General features: G+C 48.6%; 1 protein-coding gene across 1 annotated transcript in view; it reads right to left on the minus strand.

Annotated features, from left to right (window-relative positions):
• AGBL5 (ATP/GTP binding protein like 5) overlaps positions 1-21,047 on the minus strand; it is a 557,199-nt gene that overhangs the window by 489,162 nt on the left and 46,990 nt on the right. The window contains 1 exon segment of the mRNA XM_030198622.1: positions 3,130-3,296. Within this exon segment, the coding sequence (XP_030054482.1) occupies positions 3,130-3,296 (167 nt within the window).

Below are 21,047 nucleotides of genomic sequence, written 5' to 3' on the forward strand. Positions count from 1 at the left end.
CCACTGTTGGAAACAGGATGCTGGGCTCAACGGACCTTTGGTCTTTCCCAGTATGGCAATACTTATGTACTTATATCGCATAAGGATGATTTTCCTGCCTAGGCTAATTTCTTTCCTGATGTTAGCAATTAATGTTCTTAGGACTGTTTCCATGCTGAAATTGGGTCTGACGCCAGACTGTGTATGGTGAAGACGGGAAAAGGAGGACAGATAATCCATAAGTATCCCATACTAGTAAAGGGATAGAGGCCACTGGTCTCTAATTTGTTACATCAATTATTTTTACCAGGGGATTTTTAGGGATGGTGGTTAACATTATGGATCTTTTTTCTGCAGGGAAATGACCTAAGGAGAGCAAAAGAGAGATATGTAATCTTAGGGATTCTATAAACAGGTCAGGTGCAGCTTTTAATAGAAAACTAGGGCAGGAATCCAGTACACAGTCAGAAGATGAATATCACCACAGAGAATGATGAGGAGATGACCAATATCTATCAGTTTTGCTACCAGTGAGGTTGTGTGTCAGTTCAGTCATGAATATCATAGGGTCTCCTTTAAACATTATAACAATCTCTCTAATTTTTATGATTTTCTGCTCAAAATATGTAGCTAATTAGGTAGCAGATTCATTGGAGGCAGTAATAGTCTGGATATCTAAGAGGGTGTTGACTATACTAAAAATATGTTTGGTATTGAAAGGATCAGTTTATATTAGATTTCCATAGTAGTTTATTTTAGTCTTTTTTTATTGTATATTTATAGAGTCTTAGAGCTGATTTCCAATGCAAAAGTTTTGTACACAACAAGAAAACATACATTTTGAGACATAACACTACATGTTGGACTCCTTATGTGATATATTACAGTATTTGTCCATGCAATAAAGTCTATATAGGAAAAACGAGTAGATCATTGAACGCCAGAATGATCGAACACCGGTCACAGATTACTGCACAGCACCTGGGCGCACCACTAGTGCAGCACTGCGTCCGGAATAAGCACACTGTAGATACCTTGAAATGTATGGCCATAGATCATGTCACACCTAATATCAGGGGAGGTGATAGGAACAGGAAATTATTGCAACAAGAGACTTTTTGGATATATCACCTAAACACACTTGAACCAAATGGGCTGAACACCTGTATTCACTGGGGGTGCTTCATGTGAAACACCTCTGGTGATGTCATAATTACCAGTGGAAACCGGAAACCAGTAACGTGAAAGACTATAAAAAGCCGCCATATTCAAACTGTGTAAAGACGCTGCATGAAAGCAGAAGCTGTTAGACTGTGAGCCGTGAGATATATTTTACTTTGAGCCCGAAGATGAGCTGATGTACAGTGTTAACACTTACAAACCTTATCTTTGTAGGTCCTAAGTGAAGCCGATACACGATCCTGAGCATTAGTATCCCTTGAAAAAGCGGTGTGGAGCAAAACAGGCACCTGTCGAGATCACTTGTTCGGGACTACAGGCTTAACAGGAAGACTTGTGAATTGGAGAACAGCGTCATTTATTTATTATTTTATTTTGTTGCATTTGTATCCCACATTTTCCCACCTATTTGCGGGCTCAGTGTGGCTTACAATACATTGTAAATGATGGAAATACGAGTCATTACAGATAAGTGTGGTTTAGCAATTAAAAGGGGCATTTTAAGCTCAGCCACTGTATTGCTACATCACCTAACACCTAGACTCGTATGGGAGTATTGACAAAAGTTAAAATATTAAAATTTATTAGAAAAATTCAAAACTAACAAAAAAATCAAGAGGATAGATTAATTCTCATAATAATTTCAAACATCGGTAGGAGGGGGTCAGTCCATGATTATAAGCGTCACTGAACAGGGGTTCACCTGTATTGGTGTCAAGTATCACCCCAGTGACTGTATGAGACTTTCCCTGACAACAAGCATTGTATTTCACTCCCTAGTTTATCTCTACTAGCTATGTATTGAGTATTGCAGATGATATAGTATAGCATTGCCATTGATATTTGACAGTATTTCTGGGATAAGCATCATATAATGTATTGAGCTTTTCAGGAATCTTGCCAGGTATTTGTGACCTGGATTGGCCACTGTTGGAAACAGGATACTGGGCTTGATGGACCTTTGGTCTGTCCCAGTGTGGCAATGCTTATGTACTTATGGCATCGAGGCACTACACAAGAAGGGAGAAGGTTCACCCCCAAAAACGAAGTAAGCCCAAATGTTGTTAAAGATATTTTTCTAAAATCTGAGCCTTAAAGGAGAACACCCTAGGGACCCCCCCCCCCCCCTAAGCTTTCCCCGAGGCCTTTAGACTAACCCAGACTGTAGAGGTTTACCATGAGGCATATTTTCAAAGCATTTAGACTTACAAAGTTCCATAGCAACCTATGGAACTTTGTAAGTCTAAGCGCTTTGAAAATGAGCCCCCATGTCTACCATGTGCTAGAGACTGAGAAATACTGCTGCACAGGGTAGTTATAGGGTTCTCTGATGTCAGTTTTAGTTAATCTCCATTTGCTGGTAGGAATGCATAACCCATGTGTCTGAACCAGTCTAGACAGATGCTAAGGAATATAAACTTGTTCCTTTTCAGGATCTTTTGTGATGCAATTAATGACATTTCGTTTTGCTATCTTCAATCATCCACTCTTCTTTTTTTTTTTTCCTTTCTTGCCTGACCCAATGCATTCAGGCAGATGTTATGCAGAGCCTCTTTGAACAATTCAACATATTTTCAACATCTAGTTCTCTGTATGAATATTTGTCTGTTAAAGCTTTGAATCAGTTTGACATGAGTGTTTGGAACTCCTCAGCCTTCTGCTTGTCCATCAGCTTATTAATGTTTTATTTCATAACGTCCTTTGATTTTTGCACTCTTGAGCTTAATCTGGATTTTTGCAACCACTAGACGGCAGTCATTGTGTATATCAGCTCCTCTGTAGGGATCTGACATCATGCAGTGATCTGATCCACCTTTCTCTGATTGCTAGGTGATCTATCTGGTTTGTGTATCACTCATCAGGTGACCGCCATATGACTTTACGAAGGTCTTTATGAGGGAATGTTATGCCACCAATGACTAACTATAAAATACACATGGTTAATTAAGCAAATGGAACCAATCATGTTACCTGCTAGGAGACAAGTGTTTACAGTCTGTAAATCGATCATCCAATCCTTTCAGCATCGCCTGGCAATCCTCATATGAAAAGGGGTAGCAGAAAGCAAAATAGGTGGTGGCTCCGCGACAGTCCAGCAAACGATGAGTGAAGGACAGAACAAAGTTGTTGTCCACCATCTGGGAAGAGGATAAGGAGAGTAAGAAAATGACAATGAAAAATTATGCCTTACCTGATCACTTTTTTTCCTTTAGTAGCAGCAGATGAATCCAGAGACCCATGTGGGTTGTGACCATCTACCAGTAGGTGGAGATAGAGAGCGCCAAACTGAACTGTCTTATAGGACAGAATGCTCCATGGTCAGTCAGTATTTCTCATAACAAAACAGAAGGAAACAGAATTATAACATTTCTCTTTCCCCACAGGGAAAAGTAATAAACACTGCAAACACAAACCGATGACAGTCCATTTAAAATGTAAACTACAGCAACACAGACCAACAGAGAAAGCTAACCGACAGGACCCATCGGAAAAAACAGGATGGGCCTCTGGATTCATCTGCTGCGACTAAAGGAAAGAAAATTATTAGGTAAGACAGTTTTTCATTCCTTAGCGTCAGCAGCAGATGAATCCAGAGACTTGTGGGATGTAACAAAGCAGTTCTTAAGTAGGGTGGGAACCTTAAGCCTCCACTAATAGCATCAGCATTCCAAAAGATGCATCCGACCGAGTGGAGACATCCAAACAGTAGTATCTGGAAAAGGTATGCAAGGACGATCATGTCGCTGCCCTACATATTTCCTCCAGGGAGAACAGACATGTTTCCGCCCAGGAAGTCACAACAACTTGGGTAGATTGCGCCCAGAAGTGGTTTACCTGCTAGTAAATACATGGACACAATAGCCTCCTTGACCCAGCGAGCAATCATGGCTTTGGAAGCAAAGCACAAACAAATGATCTGACCAACAAAAACTCAATGATTACTTCCAAATAGTGCTGGAGTACCAGTGAATGTCAAGAAAGTGGGAAGAAATAAAGGTTTATTTAGATGAAAGGCAGAAACCACCTCAGGAAGAAAAGGCTGGATTATATGCACCGCACCACCCCTCCCCAGGAGAAATCTGGAGGATCTCGACAGTACAAAGCCTGGAGGTCCGAAACTCTGCTTGGACTGACACCTGGACCTCTGAATAAAATGAGTCCACCCCAGACGAGAGCACCTGGAAAATGTAAACAAGGGTGATCCTGACCCTACTATAAAGAACAGTTAGACGTCCTCGGGAAGACATTGAGGCGCAAGTCACCCAGATCTTTGACAACTTTGCTAAGCCCTCACCAAACAGCTTGCTCTCAAAAGGGAGCTTAACCAGCCACTATATGAAGCTTCATCCGCTCCCTAATTGCGCTACTATAGCAAAAGACGGGCTGTGCCCACCAAGGACAACCGTTTGGCCGATGCCCAAATCAAGCCACAGGAGGAATTTGCTAAACATGCCACCCCTTCTTCATATCTGGCAAGTTCGTAGGAGACTGACCATCGGACTCCTGGAAAAAATTCAAAAGCTGTTGCACTCAGTAAAGGAATGCACTAGAGGCGCACAAGCTGCAGATAGCCACCTGCAGAGAAAGACAGCACTTCTGAATTGACAGAGGAAGGCTGCAATGAAACCACTAGTTGAGGTTGAGTGTGGCTTGGAGGGCCCGAGAGAGATAGAGAAAGAGAGAGACGAACAGCTGAGAAGGAACCACCAAAGAGGTATGAGTGGAATCTGGCCCATGGAAGAACGCCCAAGACAGAGGCCAATATGTGTAAACAGATTCCCAGACCCCAGGACATGGAAGGGAAAGTAGATCCTGACATAAATGCAAATCTCGTCTTGCGGAGCAACAGGAAGAAATGCCGTCCCTAAGACTCGAATGTCACGCCCAGATACTCCAATATTTGTGTTGGAGAAACAACTGACTCCTGGAAAATGGAATACCAATCCCAAGGATTGAAGAAGAGTATCTATCATGGATGAAATCTGCAGACTCTCTTGGTAGGAAGAATTGTACCTCAGCCGATTGACTAGGTACAGATGAACCAGCCATCCATACTTGCAAAGAAAGGTTGCCACAACTACCAGGATCTTGAAAAAATGTCTGTAGTTATTGGGAAAGGCTGAACAGCATGGTCAGAAATGGATCAACTTCTCCAAGGACAGCAAACCACCAAAATCTACTGTGGAGGGGGTCAAATGGGAATATGAAAGTACACTTCCTGGAGATCCAGGGCTCCTGCTGGATGGAAACACTTACAGACTGTAATGTACCCATTGTGAAATGTGAACTATCCACACTCTATGGACTCCTGAAAGTCCAACCCAGGTGGGAGAAATCTCCCTTCTTTGGAACTACAAAGGACAGTAAATAACTGCCCGTTCCCCAATTGCAACAGGGAGCAATCTACTGTGCCGAAATGAAGACACGATGCCAGATGACTGAACTGCTCGACATTGGGGCTGGAGCATGCATGGAGGTCCATGCCAAAACCTGGTGCCCTCCTATGGGCAGCAGTGATCATCAAACGGTTTGGTTTGATATGACAGCTGAAGTGGAGGGCGGCCACTCAAAACTCAAAGGTGAAATTAGGCTTTACCTGCTAATTTTCTTTCCTCTAGACCCTCCAGACCGGTCAAGACGCTTCAGTTATGCATGCCTACCAGCAGGGGAAGACTGAGAACACTAACTTCAAACTGTACATATAACCTGTGCCTAGCCATCTATCTCCAGTATACGCTTAGCAAAGCAGAGAACAAACAAAACAAACCCCTGGAACAGTAACTCTGAAACTAGAACAACCCCTGTACCTGGAAAACCAACAGTTAAACACCAACCGTGTGCCTAAACAGATGAAACGCCCAGGCGTCCCACTCTGTAGAATATTAGAGTCAAAGAAATCTCTCCGACCATACTGAACATGAAATGAACAGTCATAGCAGAACACGGCTCAAAATACTTCTGATAAGAGACAGGGCAGGCTCTTGACCGGTCTCGAGGGTCTAGAGGAAAGAAAATTAGCAGGTAAGGCCTAATTTCACCTTCCTCAGCAACCCTCCAGACCAGTCAAGATGCTTGGGAAGTACCAAAGCAGTAGACAAATTAAGGGTGGGACCCACGAAAAGCAGAAGACAACACAGCCGCTCCAAACCGAGCATCCTCTTTCGCCTGAACATCAATTCTATAATGCTTCACATAGGAATGAATGGTCGACCACGCTGCCGCCTTACAAATGACTTGCGGAGGAATAAAACTACTTTCTGCCCAGGAAGCGGCTACCCCCCGAGTAGAGTGTGCCTTAAGTACCGAGGGGACTGCCCGACGCTTCAACAAATACGCCGAGGCAATAGTCTCCTTCAACCATCTAGCCAGAGTCGCCTTGGAGGCCGCTTCACCCTTCTTGGGACCTCCAAACAAAACGAACAACCTATCCGATGCTCGAAATTCCTGAGTTCTGCTCAAATATGACCGCAAAATGCGTCGCACATCCAATTTAGCCAAACGACGTTGAGAAAGATCACCAGACCTATCCCCCAACACTGGCAACGAAATCACCTGATTTACATGGAAGGAGGATACCACCTTAGGAACAAAGGAAGGAACCGTCCGTAAAGTCACTTTCTCCTTAGCAAAAGACAGAAAAGGCTCCCTACAAGACAAAGCCTGAAGCTCTAAAATTCTACGCGCCGAAGCAATGGCCACCAGAAACACCGTCTTCAAAGTAAGATCTTTACACGTGATGGATGCCAACAGTTCAAACGGTGATCCTACTAGAGCCTCCAAGACCAAATTCAAATCCCAAGGCGGAACCATCGGACGACGAGGCAGCCGAAGCAACTTGACTGCCTTCAAGAACCGCCCCACGTCCGGCGAAGCCGCCAAGGAAATTCCTTGAATATTTCCTCTGAAACCAGACAAAGCTGAAACCTGCACCTTCAAGGAAAAGAGCGAGGGCCCCCCTTCTAGACCGTCCTGCAGGAACTTCAAAACTTCTACAATCGAAACACGCAGAGGAACATAATCCCGCTCTTGACACCAGTTCTAAAAAATGCGCCACACCCGCACATAAGCCAAAGAAGTAGACCTCTTACGAGACCGCAACATCGTATCAATCACCCTGGCAGAAAAACCTTTCTTCCTTAATCTGAGCCTCTCAAGAGCCAAGCCGTAAGCGAGAATGGAGAGGGATCGGCCATCTCGATCGGCCCCTGAACCAATCTCACACCGGGTCCCAACGGAATCGGAGCCTGCACTAACAACCGGATCAGATCTCCATACCACGGATGCCAAGGCCAATTGGGCACTATCAGAATCACTAGACCTGCATGGCGCCTAATCCGCTGCACCACTCGGCCCACCAGCGGCCACGGCGGAAACACGTACAGCAACTGCTGAGTCGGCCACGGGAGAACCAACGCGTCGATGCCCTCGTCTTGAGGATCTCTTCGACGACTGAAGAATTGAGAGACCTGAGCGTTGTCGGCCAATGCCATGAGATCCAGCACCGGCCGACCCCACTCCAACACCAGCCGATTGAACACTGAGGGATGAAGAGACCACTCTCCAGGATCTAACGTGTGTCTGCTCAGAAAATCCGTGCTCACGTCCACCCCCTGCCACGTGACCCGCCAAGAGAGCCTGAAGATGAGCTTCTGCCCACAACATTAACTCAGCCGCCTCTGCAGCTAACGCTTGGCTCTTCGTTCCCCCCTGTCGATTTACATATGCGACGGCCGTGGCATTGTCGGAAAGAACCCTGACTGCCTTGCCTTCTAGAAGGCTCTGAAAGAACCGAAGAGCCAACCGAATTGCTCGAGTCTCCAGGCGATTGATGGACCAACATGCTTCCTCCAACGTCCAACGGCCTTGGGCTACCTGACCCAGACAATGCACCCCCCAGCCTGAAAGACTCGCATCTGTGGTCAGCACCACCCAATTTGGGGTGTCCAGCGGCATGCCCTTCGCTAGATTCGGAGAGTGAAGCCACCAGCGAAGGCTGCAACGGGTAACCTCCGACAGAGGGAGTCTCTCCTCCAGACACTGGGACTGAGGAGACCAACGAGTCAACAAAGCTCTCTGTAACTCTCTCATATGGGCCCTGGCCCAAGGAACCACCTCTATTGCTGCTGTCATCAGACCCAACACCTGAAGATACGCCCGAGCCGAAGGCGCCTTCTGCGGTCGGAGCTGACAGATCTGTTCCTGCAACTTGGAGATGCGAGGGGCTGTCAAAAACACCCGGCCTTTCTTCGTGTCGAAAAGGACTCCCAGATATTCTAGGGACTGCGACGGCACCAGGTGACTTAGCCAGATTGACAACCCAACCCAGCGATTGCAAGAAGGTCACCACAGGTGGCCTCCTCGCTCTCCGACCTTGATTTGGCTCGAATCAACCAGTCGTCCAGATAAGGATGAACCAAAATGCCCTGTAGGCGTAGCGCTGCCGCCACAACCACCATCACCTTGGAAAAAGTGCGAGGAGCTGTTGCCAGACCGAACAGAAGCGCACAAAACTGAAAATGTCTCCCTAACACCACAAAGCGAAGAAAACACTGATGCGCCTCTAGAATGGGTTTGTGCAAGTAAGCCTCTGTCAGGTCTAAAGAAGTCAGAAACTCTCCTTCTTGAACCGCTACAATGACTGAGCGTAACGTCTCCATCCGAAAGGAAGGAACCTTTAGAGCTGCATTGACCTTCTTGAGGTCTAAAATGGGCCGAAAGGAACCCTCTTCTTTCTTGGGAACCACGAAATAAATGGAATAACAACCTGTTCCTCTTTCCATCGGAAAGGGACAGGCACTACCGCCCCTAAAGCGATCAAACGAGACCGAGTAGCACGCACTGCTCTTGCCTTGCATCTTGAATGACAGGGAAATACGAGGAAGAAATCAGATAGGGGACCGTCGAACTCCAGCGCGTACCCGTCTCTCACTATCTGTAGCACCCACTGGTCTGACGTGATTTGGTCCCACCTCTGGTAAAACAAGCGTAAGCGAGCCCCCATGCGAACCAGAGGCTGGGTCCCCAAACCATCATTGAGACACACGGGACGTGCCGGTCGCTCCCGAAGAGGAACCTCGACCCCTGCGACGGCCACCTCGAAAGGACTGGGTTCTCTGGAAAAACCGACCCCTAGTCCCCCCAGAAGACCTACCGGGCCGATACCGCTGAGCCTCCTGAAACCGGCCGCACCCCGCAGCCCCCTTAGAAGCCTTAGGACGAAGCTCTGGGAGCCGAGGAGCCTTAGCATCACCAAGACCCTTCACCAACTTATCCAATTCCTCCCCGAAAAGCAAAGAGCCTTTAAAAGGTAAGGAACAAAGTTTTGCCTTGGACGCAGCATCGGCAACCCAGCCCCGCAACCACAGGGCCCGCCAAGCCGCCACCGCAAAGGTCATGTTCTTTGCAGACGCCCTCAACAAATCGTACAGCGCATCTGCCAAGAAAGACGACCCCATCTTCAACTTAGCCAAATCTTGAACAAAAGAAGCCCTATCAGCCTGCGGGCTATCTAGGAGCCTCTCAGCCCAGCGAAAACACGTCCCAGCCACCAGACCTCCACAAACAGACGCTTGCAACGCCAAAGCAGACAGATCAAAACTCCGCTTTAGGAAGGTCTCCAATTTCCTATCCTAGGGGGTCCCGCAACGCAGCCCCCCCCCCCCCCCCCAATCCACTGGAATAGCTGTAGCCTTAGTCACTGCTGTCACCACGGTATCCACAGTCGGGGGCTTGAGAGAATCTCTATCCTCCTGAGGAAGAGGATAGAGCTTGGTCATAGCCCGAGCCACTTTACACTGAGCCTCCGGCGAATGCCACTCCTGTGTGATCATGTCTCTCAAGTCTGCATTCATAGGAAACGAACGAGAGACCCGCCTGAACCCCTTAACCAACGGATCCACCTGCTTCCTATCCCCTAGGGCAGTGATGGCGAACCTATGGCACGCGTGCCAGAGAGGGCACGCAGAGCCCTCTCCCTTGGCACGCGCGCCATCGCTGGTCCGCCCACTCTCCCTCCCTCCCAGCACCAGGCCTGCCTCCCGCCCTCCCTCCAACCAAACAAGCAACCATCAACCCGCCCGTCCTCCCTCCCAGCACCAGGAACCCCCCCTTCTCTTAAATTTTAAAAGCGTACCTCCTCGGAGTTCATTCATGCGGCGTGCGTCGGCAGCGGCAGCAAAGCGCGTGTTCTTCGCTCGGCGCGCCTTCCTTTCTGTATCTCAAGCTCTGGAAGGCGCGCCGAGCGAAGAACACGCACTTCGCTGCCGCTGCCGACGCACACCGCCTGAATGAACTCCGAGGAGGTACGCTTTTAAAATTTAAGAGGAGAAGGGGGGGTTCCTGGTGCTGGGAGGGAGGGAAGACGGGCGGGCGGGCGGGTTGATGGTTGCTTGTTTGGCTGGAGGGAGGGCGAGAGGCAGGCCTGGTGCTGGGAGGGAGGGAGGCAGGCCTGGTGCTGGGTGCTGCTGGGTAGGAGGGGGGCCTGATGTTGGGAGCTGGGTGGGAGGGAAGCCTGATGGTGGGTGCTGGGTGGGAGGGAGGCCTGGTGTTGGGTGCTGGGTGGGAGGGAAGCCTGATGGTGGGTGCTGAGAGGGAGGGAGGCCTAATGGTGGGTGCTGGGAGGGAGGGAGGGAGGGAGGCCTAATGGTGGGTGCTGGGAGGGAGGGAGGCCTGGTGTTGGGTGCTGGGTGGGAGGGAAGCCTGATGGTGGGTGCTGGGTGGGAGGGAGGCCTGATGGTGGATGCTGGGTGGAAGGGAAGCCTGGTGCTAGGTGGAAGGGAGGCCTGATGTCGGGTGCTGGGTGGAAGGGAAGCCTGGTGCTAGGTGCTGGGTGGAAGGGAGGCCTGATGTTGGGTGCTGGGTGGAAGGGAAGCCTGGTGCTAGGTGCTGGGTGGAAGGGAGGCCTGATGTTGGGTGCTGGGTGGGAGGGAGGCCTGGTGCTGGGTGCTGCCGGGTGCTGAGGGAAGGCAGGGGGGAGAGGAGGGTGGCTGGACATTTGTGGCTGGAGGGGAGAGGAGGGTTGCTGGACATGGATGGAGGGCAAGAAATGAAGAAGAAAGGAGGGAAGTAAAGAAATAAATGGAAAGGAAGCCCTGGAAACGGAGTTAAGAGAACAGATAGAGAGCAGCAGAATCAGCGACTAGAACCAATATGGATAGAAAAACAAAATCACCAGACAACAAAGGTAGAAAAAATCATTTTATTTTTAGTGTTTGGAATATGTTGAATTTGAAAATTTACATCTGCTGTCTTATTTTGCACTGGGTATACTGGAGCTGTAACAGCTTACAGAAATGATTTATAATGGAAGAAAATCATGTTATTTTTTTCTCCTATACTAGTATAATATTTTCAATGATGTCTGTTTATATGTGCCATGGCTGGTGTAAGGGGTGTATCTATCATAGGGGTGGAGTCATATGTGGTGACCCCGCCCATAATGAGTACCAGCACTTTGCGATAAATAATTCGATTTTGGGTTGCTGTTTGGGCACTCAGTCTCTGAAAGGTTCGCCATCACTGCCCTAGGGGAACTGCTGCAGGATCAAATTTTAAAGTGGCAGACACCTGCTCAATGAGTTCAGCTAATTCATCCCTGTGAAAAATCCGAACCACCGAAGGGTCTTCACCTGACAAAATCAGGTCCTCATCCTGACCTGCAACAGACCCCTCTCCTCCTCCTCCAGTGGGCTAAAATCGCCCTCAGAATCCGGAGGAGAAAAAATCTCTGTATCTTCAGACCACTCCACACGTGGTCTTTTAGCGGTAGCAAGCCACCCCCCCCCCCCCCCCCCCGAGACCAAGGGGCTCCGCACACGACGGTCCCGCCTTCCAAGCCTGAAACAAACTCCAAACAAACTCCGGAGGGAACCCCATGCTGCCCGAGGCCTTCCCCCCAGAGTGACTCGAAATCGGGAGTCCCTGAGGCCCCATGACCGGCTCAGCGCTCAAAGGACTCGAATCCAAGATGGCGGCGGTTCCTGCCAAAATCGGAACCAACGCCAAAGTGCCAACCTGAGCCGCACCAACCTCCTTCGATTCCGCCAAGAGCACCTCCGCCGCCAACACCGGCGGCGCGAGGGACTGGGCCTTAGGCTCCCCACAAAACCGTCAGGAACCGCCAACCGCGTCTACACCCCGACGCGCACACAGCCGGCAACGAAGCAACTTCCCCGACATGTTCGCTCAAAAGAACAGCTGATTACAACAACAAAACCGGCGAAAACAAAAAAAAAGCACTCACCGGCGCTTGAATACAAACTCAGCTCTCCCAGAACGGCTGAACAACTCCGGAACCACCGGAGTGCAGCTCCTGCAGCTCTCTTCACGTGGTGTGCTCTTCCTTTTTTTTTTTTTTTTACATTATTTGAGCCCTGCTGCCATAAACTATTCGGCACTCAAGGCTGCAGGATTAACACTGCAGCCGAGGCACAAAGCTGCCCAAAAAGGAAGAGCCAGTCAGGGGGAGGGACCCGGCCACCCGGGTGTGACACCCCAGAACGGACAATGGCAGGCCCCACCGGACCTACCAGCCCCTTGAACACCACAGAATTCCAGGCACAGGGATTAAACACTGCTCCCAAGGAAAACTGAAAATTAATCTCACAACAAGGAATCTAAATCCTACCAGACCGGACAAGCTGCACAGGCTGCATGTCTACCCTCTGCTGAGACTGAGAAAATACTGGAGCTAGATGGCTAGGCACAGGTTATATGTACACAGTTTGAAGTTAGTGTTCTCAGTGTCCCTCTGCTGGTAGGCATGCATAACCCAAGCGTCTTGACCGGTCTGGAGGGTTGCTGAGGAAGTCCTGGATTTCAAGCATGCTGACTTTAGTAAAATGGAGGAATACCTGAGGAAGGAGCTGATGGGCTGGGAGGGCGAACGAGAAGTGGAAGGACAGTGGTCCAGGCTGAAAGAAGCTATAAATAGGCCCACAAACCTTTATGTAAGGAGAGTAAATAAAAGCAAGAAAAAAAGGAAACCGATATGGTTCTCCAAGCAAGTGGCTGACTATAAAATAAAGGCTAAAGAGTTGGCGTTCCTGAAATACAGAAAAACTCAAAAAGAGGAACACGGAGAGGAATACTGGATGAAACTAAAAGAAGCCAAGAGAGAGATACGTCTGGCGAAAGCGCAAGCGGAAGAACAAATGGCTAAAAAGGTAAGGAGGGGTGACAAAAATGTCTTCAGGTATATTAATAAAAGGAGGAAGACTAAAAAGGGAATTGTGAGACTGAAAGATGCTGTGAACCGCTATGTAGATAATGATGAAGAAAAAGAAAATTTGCTAAATAGATACTTTTGTTCTGTTTTCACAGAAGAAAATCCTGGAGAAGGACCGTGATTGACTGGCAAAGGCACGAATAAGAATGGAGTGGATAGAGTGCCGTTCACTGAAGAGAGTGTGTATGAACAACTTGAAAATCTAAAGGTGGACAAAGCCGTGGGACCGGACGGGATCCACCCCAGGATATTGAGGGAGCTCAGAGAGGTTCTGGCGGGTCCTCTTAAAGGTTTGCTTAATAAATCCTTGGAGATGGGAGAGGTTCCGTGGGATTGGAGAACGGCGGACGTAGTCCCTCTTCACAAAAGTGGTGATAGGGAAGAAGCTGGAAACTACAGGCCGGTAAGCCTCACTTCAGTTATTGGAAAAGTAATGGAAGCGATGCTGAAGGAAATGATAGTGAATTTCCTGGAAGCCAATAAGTTGCAAGATCCAAGACAACATGGTTTTACCAAAGGGAAATCGTGCCAAATAAATCTCATTGAATTCTCTGACTGGGTGACTGGAGAACTGAATCAGGGATGTGCTGTAGACGTAATCTACTAAGATTTCAGCAAAGCTTTCGACACGGTACCCCACAGGACTTTCTTGAATAAACTTGTCAGGCTGAAGATACGACACGACGTGGTGAACTGGATTAGGAACTGGTTGACGGGCAGACATCAGAGGGTGGTGGTTTATGGAATTTGCTCGGATGAGGGAAAGGTGAGTAGTGGAGTGCCTCAGGGATTGGTGCTGGGGCTGATTCTGTTCAATATATTTGTGAGTGACATTGCCGAAGGGTTAGAAGGTAAAGTTTGCCTTTTTGCGGATGATACTAACATTTGTAATAGAGTGGACACCTGGGAGGGAGTGGAAAACATGAAAAAGGATCTGCAGAAGCTAGAAGAATGGTCTAAGGTTTGGCAATTAAAATTCAATGCGAAGAAATGCAAAGTGATGCACATAAGGAGTAGAAATCCAAGGGAGACATATGTGTTAGGCGGTGAGAGTCTGATCTGTACGGACGGGGAGAGGGATCTTGGGGTGATAGTATCTGAGGATCTGAAGGCAACAAAACAGTGTGAGAAGGTGGTGGCCGTAGCTAGAAGGTTGCTAGGCTGTATAGAGAGAGGTGTGACCAGCAGAAGAAGGGAAAATTAGGTTCTTACCTTGGTAATTTTCTTTCCTTTAAACACAGCAGATGAATCCATTAACTGATGGGTTGTATCCGCCTACCAGCAGGTGGAGATAGAGAACACTGAAAAGACACAGTGACCTTGGACGGCAAGCCCCTTCTGCCTTCAGTATATGAAACTTCCAAAGCAGAGTGAATAAGAAAGGTAAAATAACATAAACTTTCCTCACAGTGAACAAAAGCCCCAGAACCGGAGCAATAACCAAACAAAGGAGGGACGATCTCAACCTCCTGCAATAGAACAGCATGTATAAATTCTGAGAACTTGTCTTCAACTCCTCCAAATGAGATACAATAACTGCATGAAAGACCTGAACAAAAAACACAAAAAACAGACAGGGAGGGATCATAGATTCATCTGCTGTGATTAAAGGAAAGAAAATTACCAAGGAAACCCCTCCGAAGGGACACCACCTTGTAGAGGTGGAGGGGCTTGTGTGTTTCAATGACTTAGAGGGCTATGCTGAAGGGTTACTCATATCAGACAGGCCTCTGAGGAGAAACCAGACAAAGAGTGTCCCAATTGGGAGAGTGGTAAGATGGTGACCTGAAGTTCGTATGCCCAACGGCCCAGCTGCCCTCTGAAGTTTCATCTTCTTTACGTAAATTTCCTCTCTGCAATTGCAGTTACCTTAACTGAGAGGAAGGGGACATCCGGCGGTCAGCCGCCGATGGCCAGCATTTTATCCCCTGAGCAGTAAGTGCGGGACCGCTGCGCGATAAACTGCCCACAGATGAAAGGGTTGGCGAGTCCTTTGATTAGCGCCGGCGAAGGAGCGTCGACGCTCTTGGACCTGGAAAAACAACTCCATCGCGCCCGAATTAGTCAACCACCATGTCCAAAGGAGTGGAGGAGTGAGTTAGAGGTGTATGCTGAAACGGAGACGTTTACAGCAGAACCCGAATCGGCGGAACCACTCCTAAACACCTATGAGAAATCAACTTGGAGTTTTTGGCTCCCGTGGAGGTTACATTGAATACCATCTGGAAGGCGCTTCGGGACCTAACGGTGGCAGTAAATAATTTTCTTTCAGATATAATTTTATTAGAGAGTTACATGGACAATTCAACTGAACCCTTTGAGAATAAAAAATTGATATAACAAATGATTCTACATGAGCAAGAAGTGGTTATGATAATAGACCAGAAATTTTGAATAATAAAATGAATATTATTATAGATGATTAATATCGAGATTATTTTTTTATCCCAGAGTTCCGGGTATGACTTCTAAAGTTTTCCTCAGAAATATTTCCTCAAATTATTACTTTAAAAGGAGTGAAGCCTGTGAAAACTGGGATTACTTTAATCAGTGGGATTTGAATTAGAGACAAGTATACGTATTGTTAAATAACTTCTGATTTTTAAAAGAGAAAGAATGTAATCAGATGTATTATTTCTAACTAATATTGGACAATAAGTATGTTTTTTCAATGAAATGATTTGACTATACATCGTATTGGCCTTGAAGAAGCCAACTAGATGATCAATGTGGAATAATGAATTAGACGAGTAATATCTGGGGATAATCAGGTTAATACCACGGCTTTTTTTTCTCTGTTTACTGTTTAATTGAGCTCCTTATCTTGTTTCACTCTCCCTATTTAGTGGTCTAAGGAAGAGAATAGAATTACCTGACTGAAATAATTCCTACATATTATTTTCTCTGTATTTCCAGCAAATTGTTTTATCGCTTGTAAAAATTTAAATGGTTGTAAATAAAAAAATTTTAAAAAAAGAAAATTACCAAGGTAAGAACCTAACTTTCCCTTCCTTGTCATCAGCACCAGATGAATCCATTAACTGATGGGATGTACAAAAGCACTCCCTACATAGGGTGGGAACAGGCAACTCCACGAGCAAGCACCTGCGCACCAAAATGCGCGTCCTACTTCGCTGCAACATCCAGTCTGTAATGCCGTACAAACGAGAGCTGAGAAGCCCAAGTAGCTGCACGACAAATCTCGTGAAGAGAAAGGACACCCATTTCAGCCCACGAGGAGGAAATCGCTCTCGTGGAATTCGCTTTAAACGCTTCAGGTGGAGACCGTCCTGAAAGCAGACAGGCAGAAAAAATGACTTCCCTGAGCCAACGGGCTATAGTGGCCTTAGATGTCGTACACCCGCGTCGAGGACCTGTCAACAATACAAAAAGATGATCAGAAGTCCTGAAGTCATTTGACATCTGGAGATACTGCAACAGAGCCCTGCAGACATCCAAAACACGCAATTGCCCAAAGGACTCCGGAAAGTCCTCCCTAGAAAAGGAAGGTAGAAAAATAGGCTGGTTCAGGTGAAACGCTGAAACCACCTTAGGGACAAAGGAAGGCACTGTACGTACCATTACCCCGGACTCTGAGAACTGTAGGAAAGGATCCCAACAGGAAAGCGCCTGAAGCTCAGATATGTGTCTAACCGATGTCATGGCCACCAAAAAGACTGTCTTGAGAGTCACATCCTTCTCAGAAGCTTGCCTAAGCGGCTCAAAAGGCGAACGCTGAAGGCACTTCAACAGCAGCCCCAGGTTCCAGGCCGGACACGGCGACCGCACGGGAGGACGGAGCCGAAGCGCCCCTTTGAGAAATCGGACAATGTCCGGATGAGCAGCAAGGGACAAGCCAGAGACTTTCCCTCAGAAGCATGCCAACGCTGCCACTTGAACCTGAAGGGAATTGTAAGCCACGCCTTTTTGTAAACCGTCCTGCAAAAAATCCAGTACCGGCGAGACTGTAGCCCGCGCGGGTGTGATCGCTTTTGAAGCACACCACGCCTCAAACTTGCGCCAGATCCAAGCATAAGCCGGAGGTAGATCTCTTGCGGGCCTGTAAGAGAGTGGAAATGACTTTGTTAGAGTAGCCCTTGTCTCTCCATTGCGCCCTTTAAAGAACCAGGCCGTAAGACCAAATCAGCAGGGATCCTCCATAGTCACCGGACCCTGAACCAACAGGTTTGGCACCAGAGGCAAAGGAAGTGGAGCCTCCACCAGCATCTGACGGAGATCCGCGTACCACGGACGGCTTGGCCAATCCGGAGCGATGACAATCACCAATCCTCGGTGCAGTTGAATCCGGAGGACTCGCCCTATCAAGGGCCAAGGAGGGAACACATACAGGAGGGCCCAAGGGCAGGGTTGAGCCAGTGCATCCAACCCCACCGAGCAAGGATCTCTCCTTCTGCTGAAAAAGCGAGGGACTTTGGCATTTGCACTTGACGCCATTAGATCCAATCCGGGAGTCCCCCATTTGGCACAAATCTGAAGAAAAACTTCTTCTGCCAGTTCCCATTCTGCTGGGTCAATTAGATGTCTGCTGATGAAATCGGCTTGCACGTTGCTCTGACCTTCTATGTGAGCTGTGGTCAGCACATGCAAGTGGAGCTCGGCCCAGTGGAAAATCTGAGCAGCCTCCACGGCCAGGGCCCTGCACTGCGTGCAGCCCTGACGATTGATGTAGGCCACCGCTGTCATGTTGTCTGACAGATCTTGGACAGGAAGCCCCTCCAGAGTCTTGTGGAAGGCCAGAAGAGCCTGGAATATCGCTCTCAATTCCAAGCGATTGATGGACCGCCCCGCTTCCACGGGTGTCCACTGACCCTGAGCATAGCTTCCCTGGCAATGAGCTCCCCAGCCCGAAAGGCCGGCATCCGTTATCACCAGGCACCAAGAGGAAGCGCCAGCAGCATTCCCTGTCGCAGCATCCTGTCGGAGAGCCACCAATCCATACTGTGCCGGGCTGCAGGGAGCCACGTTAGTCTGTGTTGGTATTCCTGGGAGATCGGAGACCATTGCTGAAGCAGAGCAATCTGCAGCGGTCTCACGTGAGCTCTTGCCCAGAGAACCACCTCCATGGTGGCCGTCATCAACCCCAGGAGCTGAACAAAGTCCCAAGCTCGAGGGCGAGGAGGCATCCGCAGGAGCAGACGGACCTGATTCTGAAGCTTGCATCGCCTGTGGTCGGGGAGAAAGCCGAACCCGTGTCGAACCAGACCCCCAAATACTCGAGAGATTGAGAGGGGGTCTGGTGATGTTTGGGCAAATTGATCACCCAGCTCAGAGTCTGAAGAACCGTTATAACTCTGGTCGTGGCGAGTCAGCTCTCGTCTGCCGAATCCGCCCTGATGAGCCAGTCGTCGAGATACAGGTGAACTCTGATACCCTCTCACCTGAGAAAGGCAGCTACCACCACCATCACCTTGGAAAAGGTATGGGGAGCTGTGGCTAGGCTGAAAGGCAAGGCCCGAAACTGGAAATGTTGGCCCAAAACCGTAAACCGGAGAAACCGCTGATGCGGACGCCAAATAGGAATGTGTAAGTAAGCTTCCTTGAGGTCCAGAGACGTGAGAAACTCTCCTGGCTGTACCGCCGCAATGATGGAGCGCAGGGTTTCCATGCGAAAGTGTCGCACTCTTAGAGCCTCGTTGACCCTTCGTAAGTCGATGATTGGTTTGAAAGACCCGCCTTTTCGAGGGACCACAAAATAAATAGAGTAGCAACCGCAGCCGCGTTCAGCGGGAAGCACCAGAATCACCACTCCGAGCTGCAGCAAGACTTGCAAGGTCTCCTCTACAGCCGGCCATTTGATGGCAGTGACGCATCGGGACTCCATAAAAGCGTCTCTCACCGGGGCACTGAATTCCAATCGGTAACCTTCTCTGATCAGGTCCAGGACCCACTGATCTGAAGAAATCTTGGTCTACTCCTCAAGGAAGAGGGAAAGATGACCCCCTACTGCAGGAATCAACGAGTGGACCGGCGTCCTGTCATTGTGGAGGACGCCCCTGAACTCCGGAGTTCCTCTGCTGAAAACGGGCACGTTGAAAAAACCCAGCAGAGTGCCCCGAGCAATACCTGCGAGCTTCACGGAAACGTGGCCTGGAAGAAAAGGGAATACAGGACTTTTGGAAGAAGGCCTCGGCCTATCCTCAGGAAACCGTTGGGACTTAGAGTACCCTAGGTCTTTAACAATCTTCTCCAATTCCCCTCCAAATAACAGAAGGCCCCGAAAGGGTAACCTCACCAGCCTTTGCTTAGACGCCATGTCAGCCGCCCAATGCTGCAGCCAAAGAAGGCGGCGGGCAGAAACCTCCACAGACATCTGCTTAGCCAAAGCTCTGACCAGATCATAAAGGCTATCAAAACCTGGAGGGAATCCAGTCCGCAACATAGTGTCAGACGCCTCCGGCACAGCCCTTTTTAACATAAAGGCCTTATGCATCAGCAGCACAAATTCAGGGGAGAAAAACTCACCCTGGCCCTCCGCCCCCGAATTAGGAGAAGCGGAGGAAGGAGCTCCTCTAGCAGCCTCAGAACGAGGCGTCCCCCTGCCCTCAGACTCCTCCACAACAGTGAGGGTCGAGTCACTCGGCGCTTCCAAAATGGCGCCCGCTGCCAGCTCCATCGAGCGGGAAGAATCACCGCTCGCCATGCCCGTACTAACACAAGCATCTAAGGAGCATGTACTGCAAAGCCCCGCTGCTGACCCGCGTTTACCACAGCAGGAGCAGCGCTTAACTCCTTCAGCGGCCATCGCCCAACTGGACGGAAATATAGAAAGAAATGGCGACTTCGCGCCAAAACTTACCCCGCACAGAATGCTGTCCGCGGGAATCTCCCCAGAGAAGCTGGGCACCACTCTCACCTCAGAAGACCGAGTCAACGAGCTCCAGTCAAGCTTCACTTAACCAGAATCTCTGTAGAAAGCCTCAGAACAGCAACGCTGAATAAGCGCGCCTTTTTTTTTTTTTTTTTTTTACACTGTGAGGAAAGTTGGAGGCAGGAAGCAAAAGAGGGACTCTGGGAGGAGAGGGATGGGGTAAGGCAGGGACAGGGAACAAAACCAAGTATGCCTTCAAAATGGGCACCACCAGCCACAACACCCCCGCTCTACTGGCAAAGCACAGGAGCCACCCCAGGCAGAAATCCAGGAGCTGATCCAGTGACATCCACACCTGCTGGGAGACAGAGATATACTGAAGGCAGAAGGGGCTAGCCGTCCAAGGTCACTGTGTCTTTTCAGTGTTCTCTATCTCCACCTGCTGGTAGGCGGATACAACCCATCAGTTAATGGATTCATCTGCTGCTGATGACAAGGAAAAGAGGTTTTAATGCCCCTGTATAAGTCGTTGGTGAGGCCCCACCTGGAGTATTGTGTTCAGTTTTGGAGGCCGTATCTTGCTAAGGATGTAAAAAGAATTGAAGCGGTGCAAAGAAAAGCTACGAGAATGGTATGAGATTTGCGTTACAAGACGTATGAGGACAGACTTGCTGATTAGAACATGTATACCCTGGAGGAAAAGAGAAACAGGGGTGATATGATACAGACGTTGAAATATTTGAAAGGTATTAATCCGCAAACGAACCTTTTCCGTAGATGGGAAGGCGGTAGAACTAGAGGACATGGAATGAGATTGAAGGGGGGCAGACTCAA

The sequence above is a fragment of the Microcaecilia unicolor genome, chromosome 3 (assembly GCF_901765095.1).
Source record: "Microcaecilia unicolor chromosome 3, aMicUni1.1, whole genome shotgun sequence".
Classification (NCBI taxonomy): Eukaryota; Metazoa; Chordata; class Amphibia; order Gymnophiona; family Siphonopidae; genus Microcaecilia; species Microcaecilia unicolor.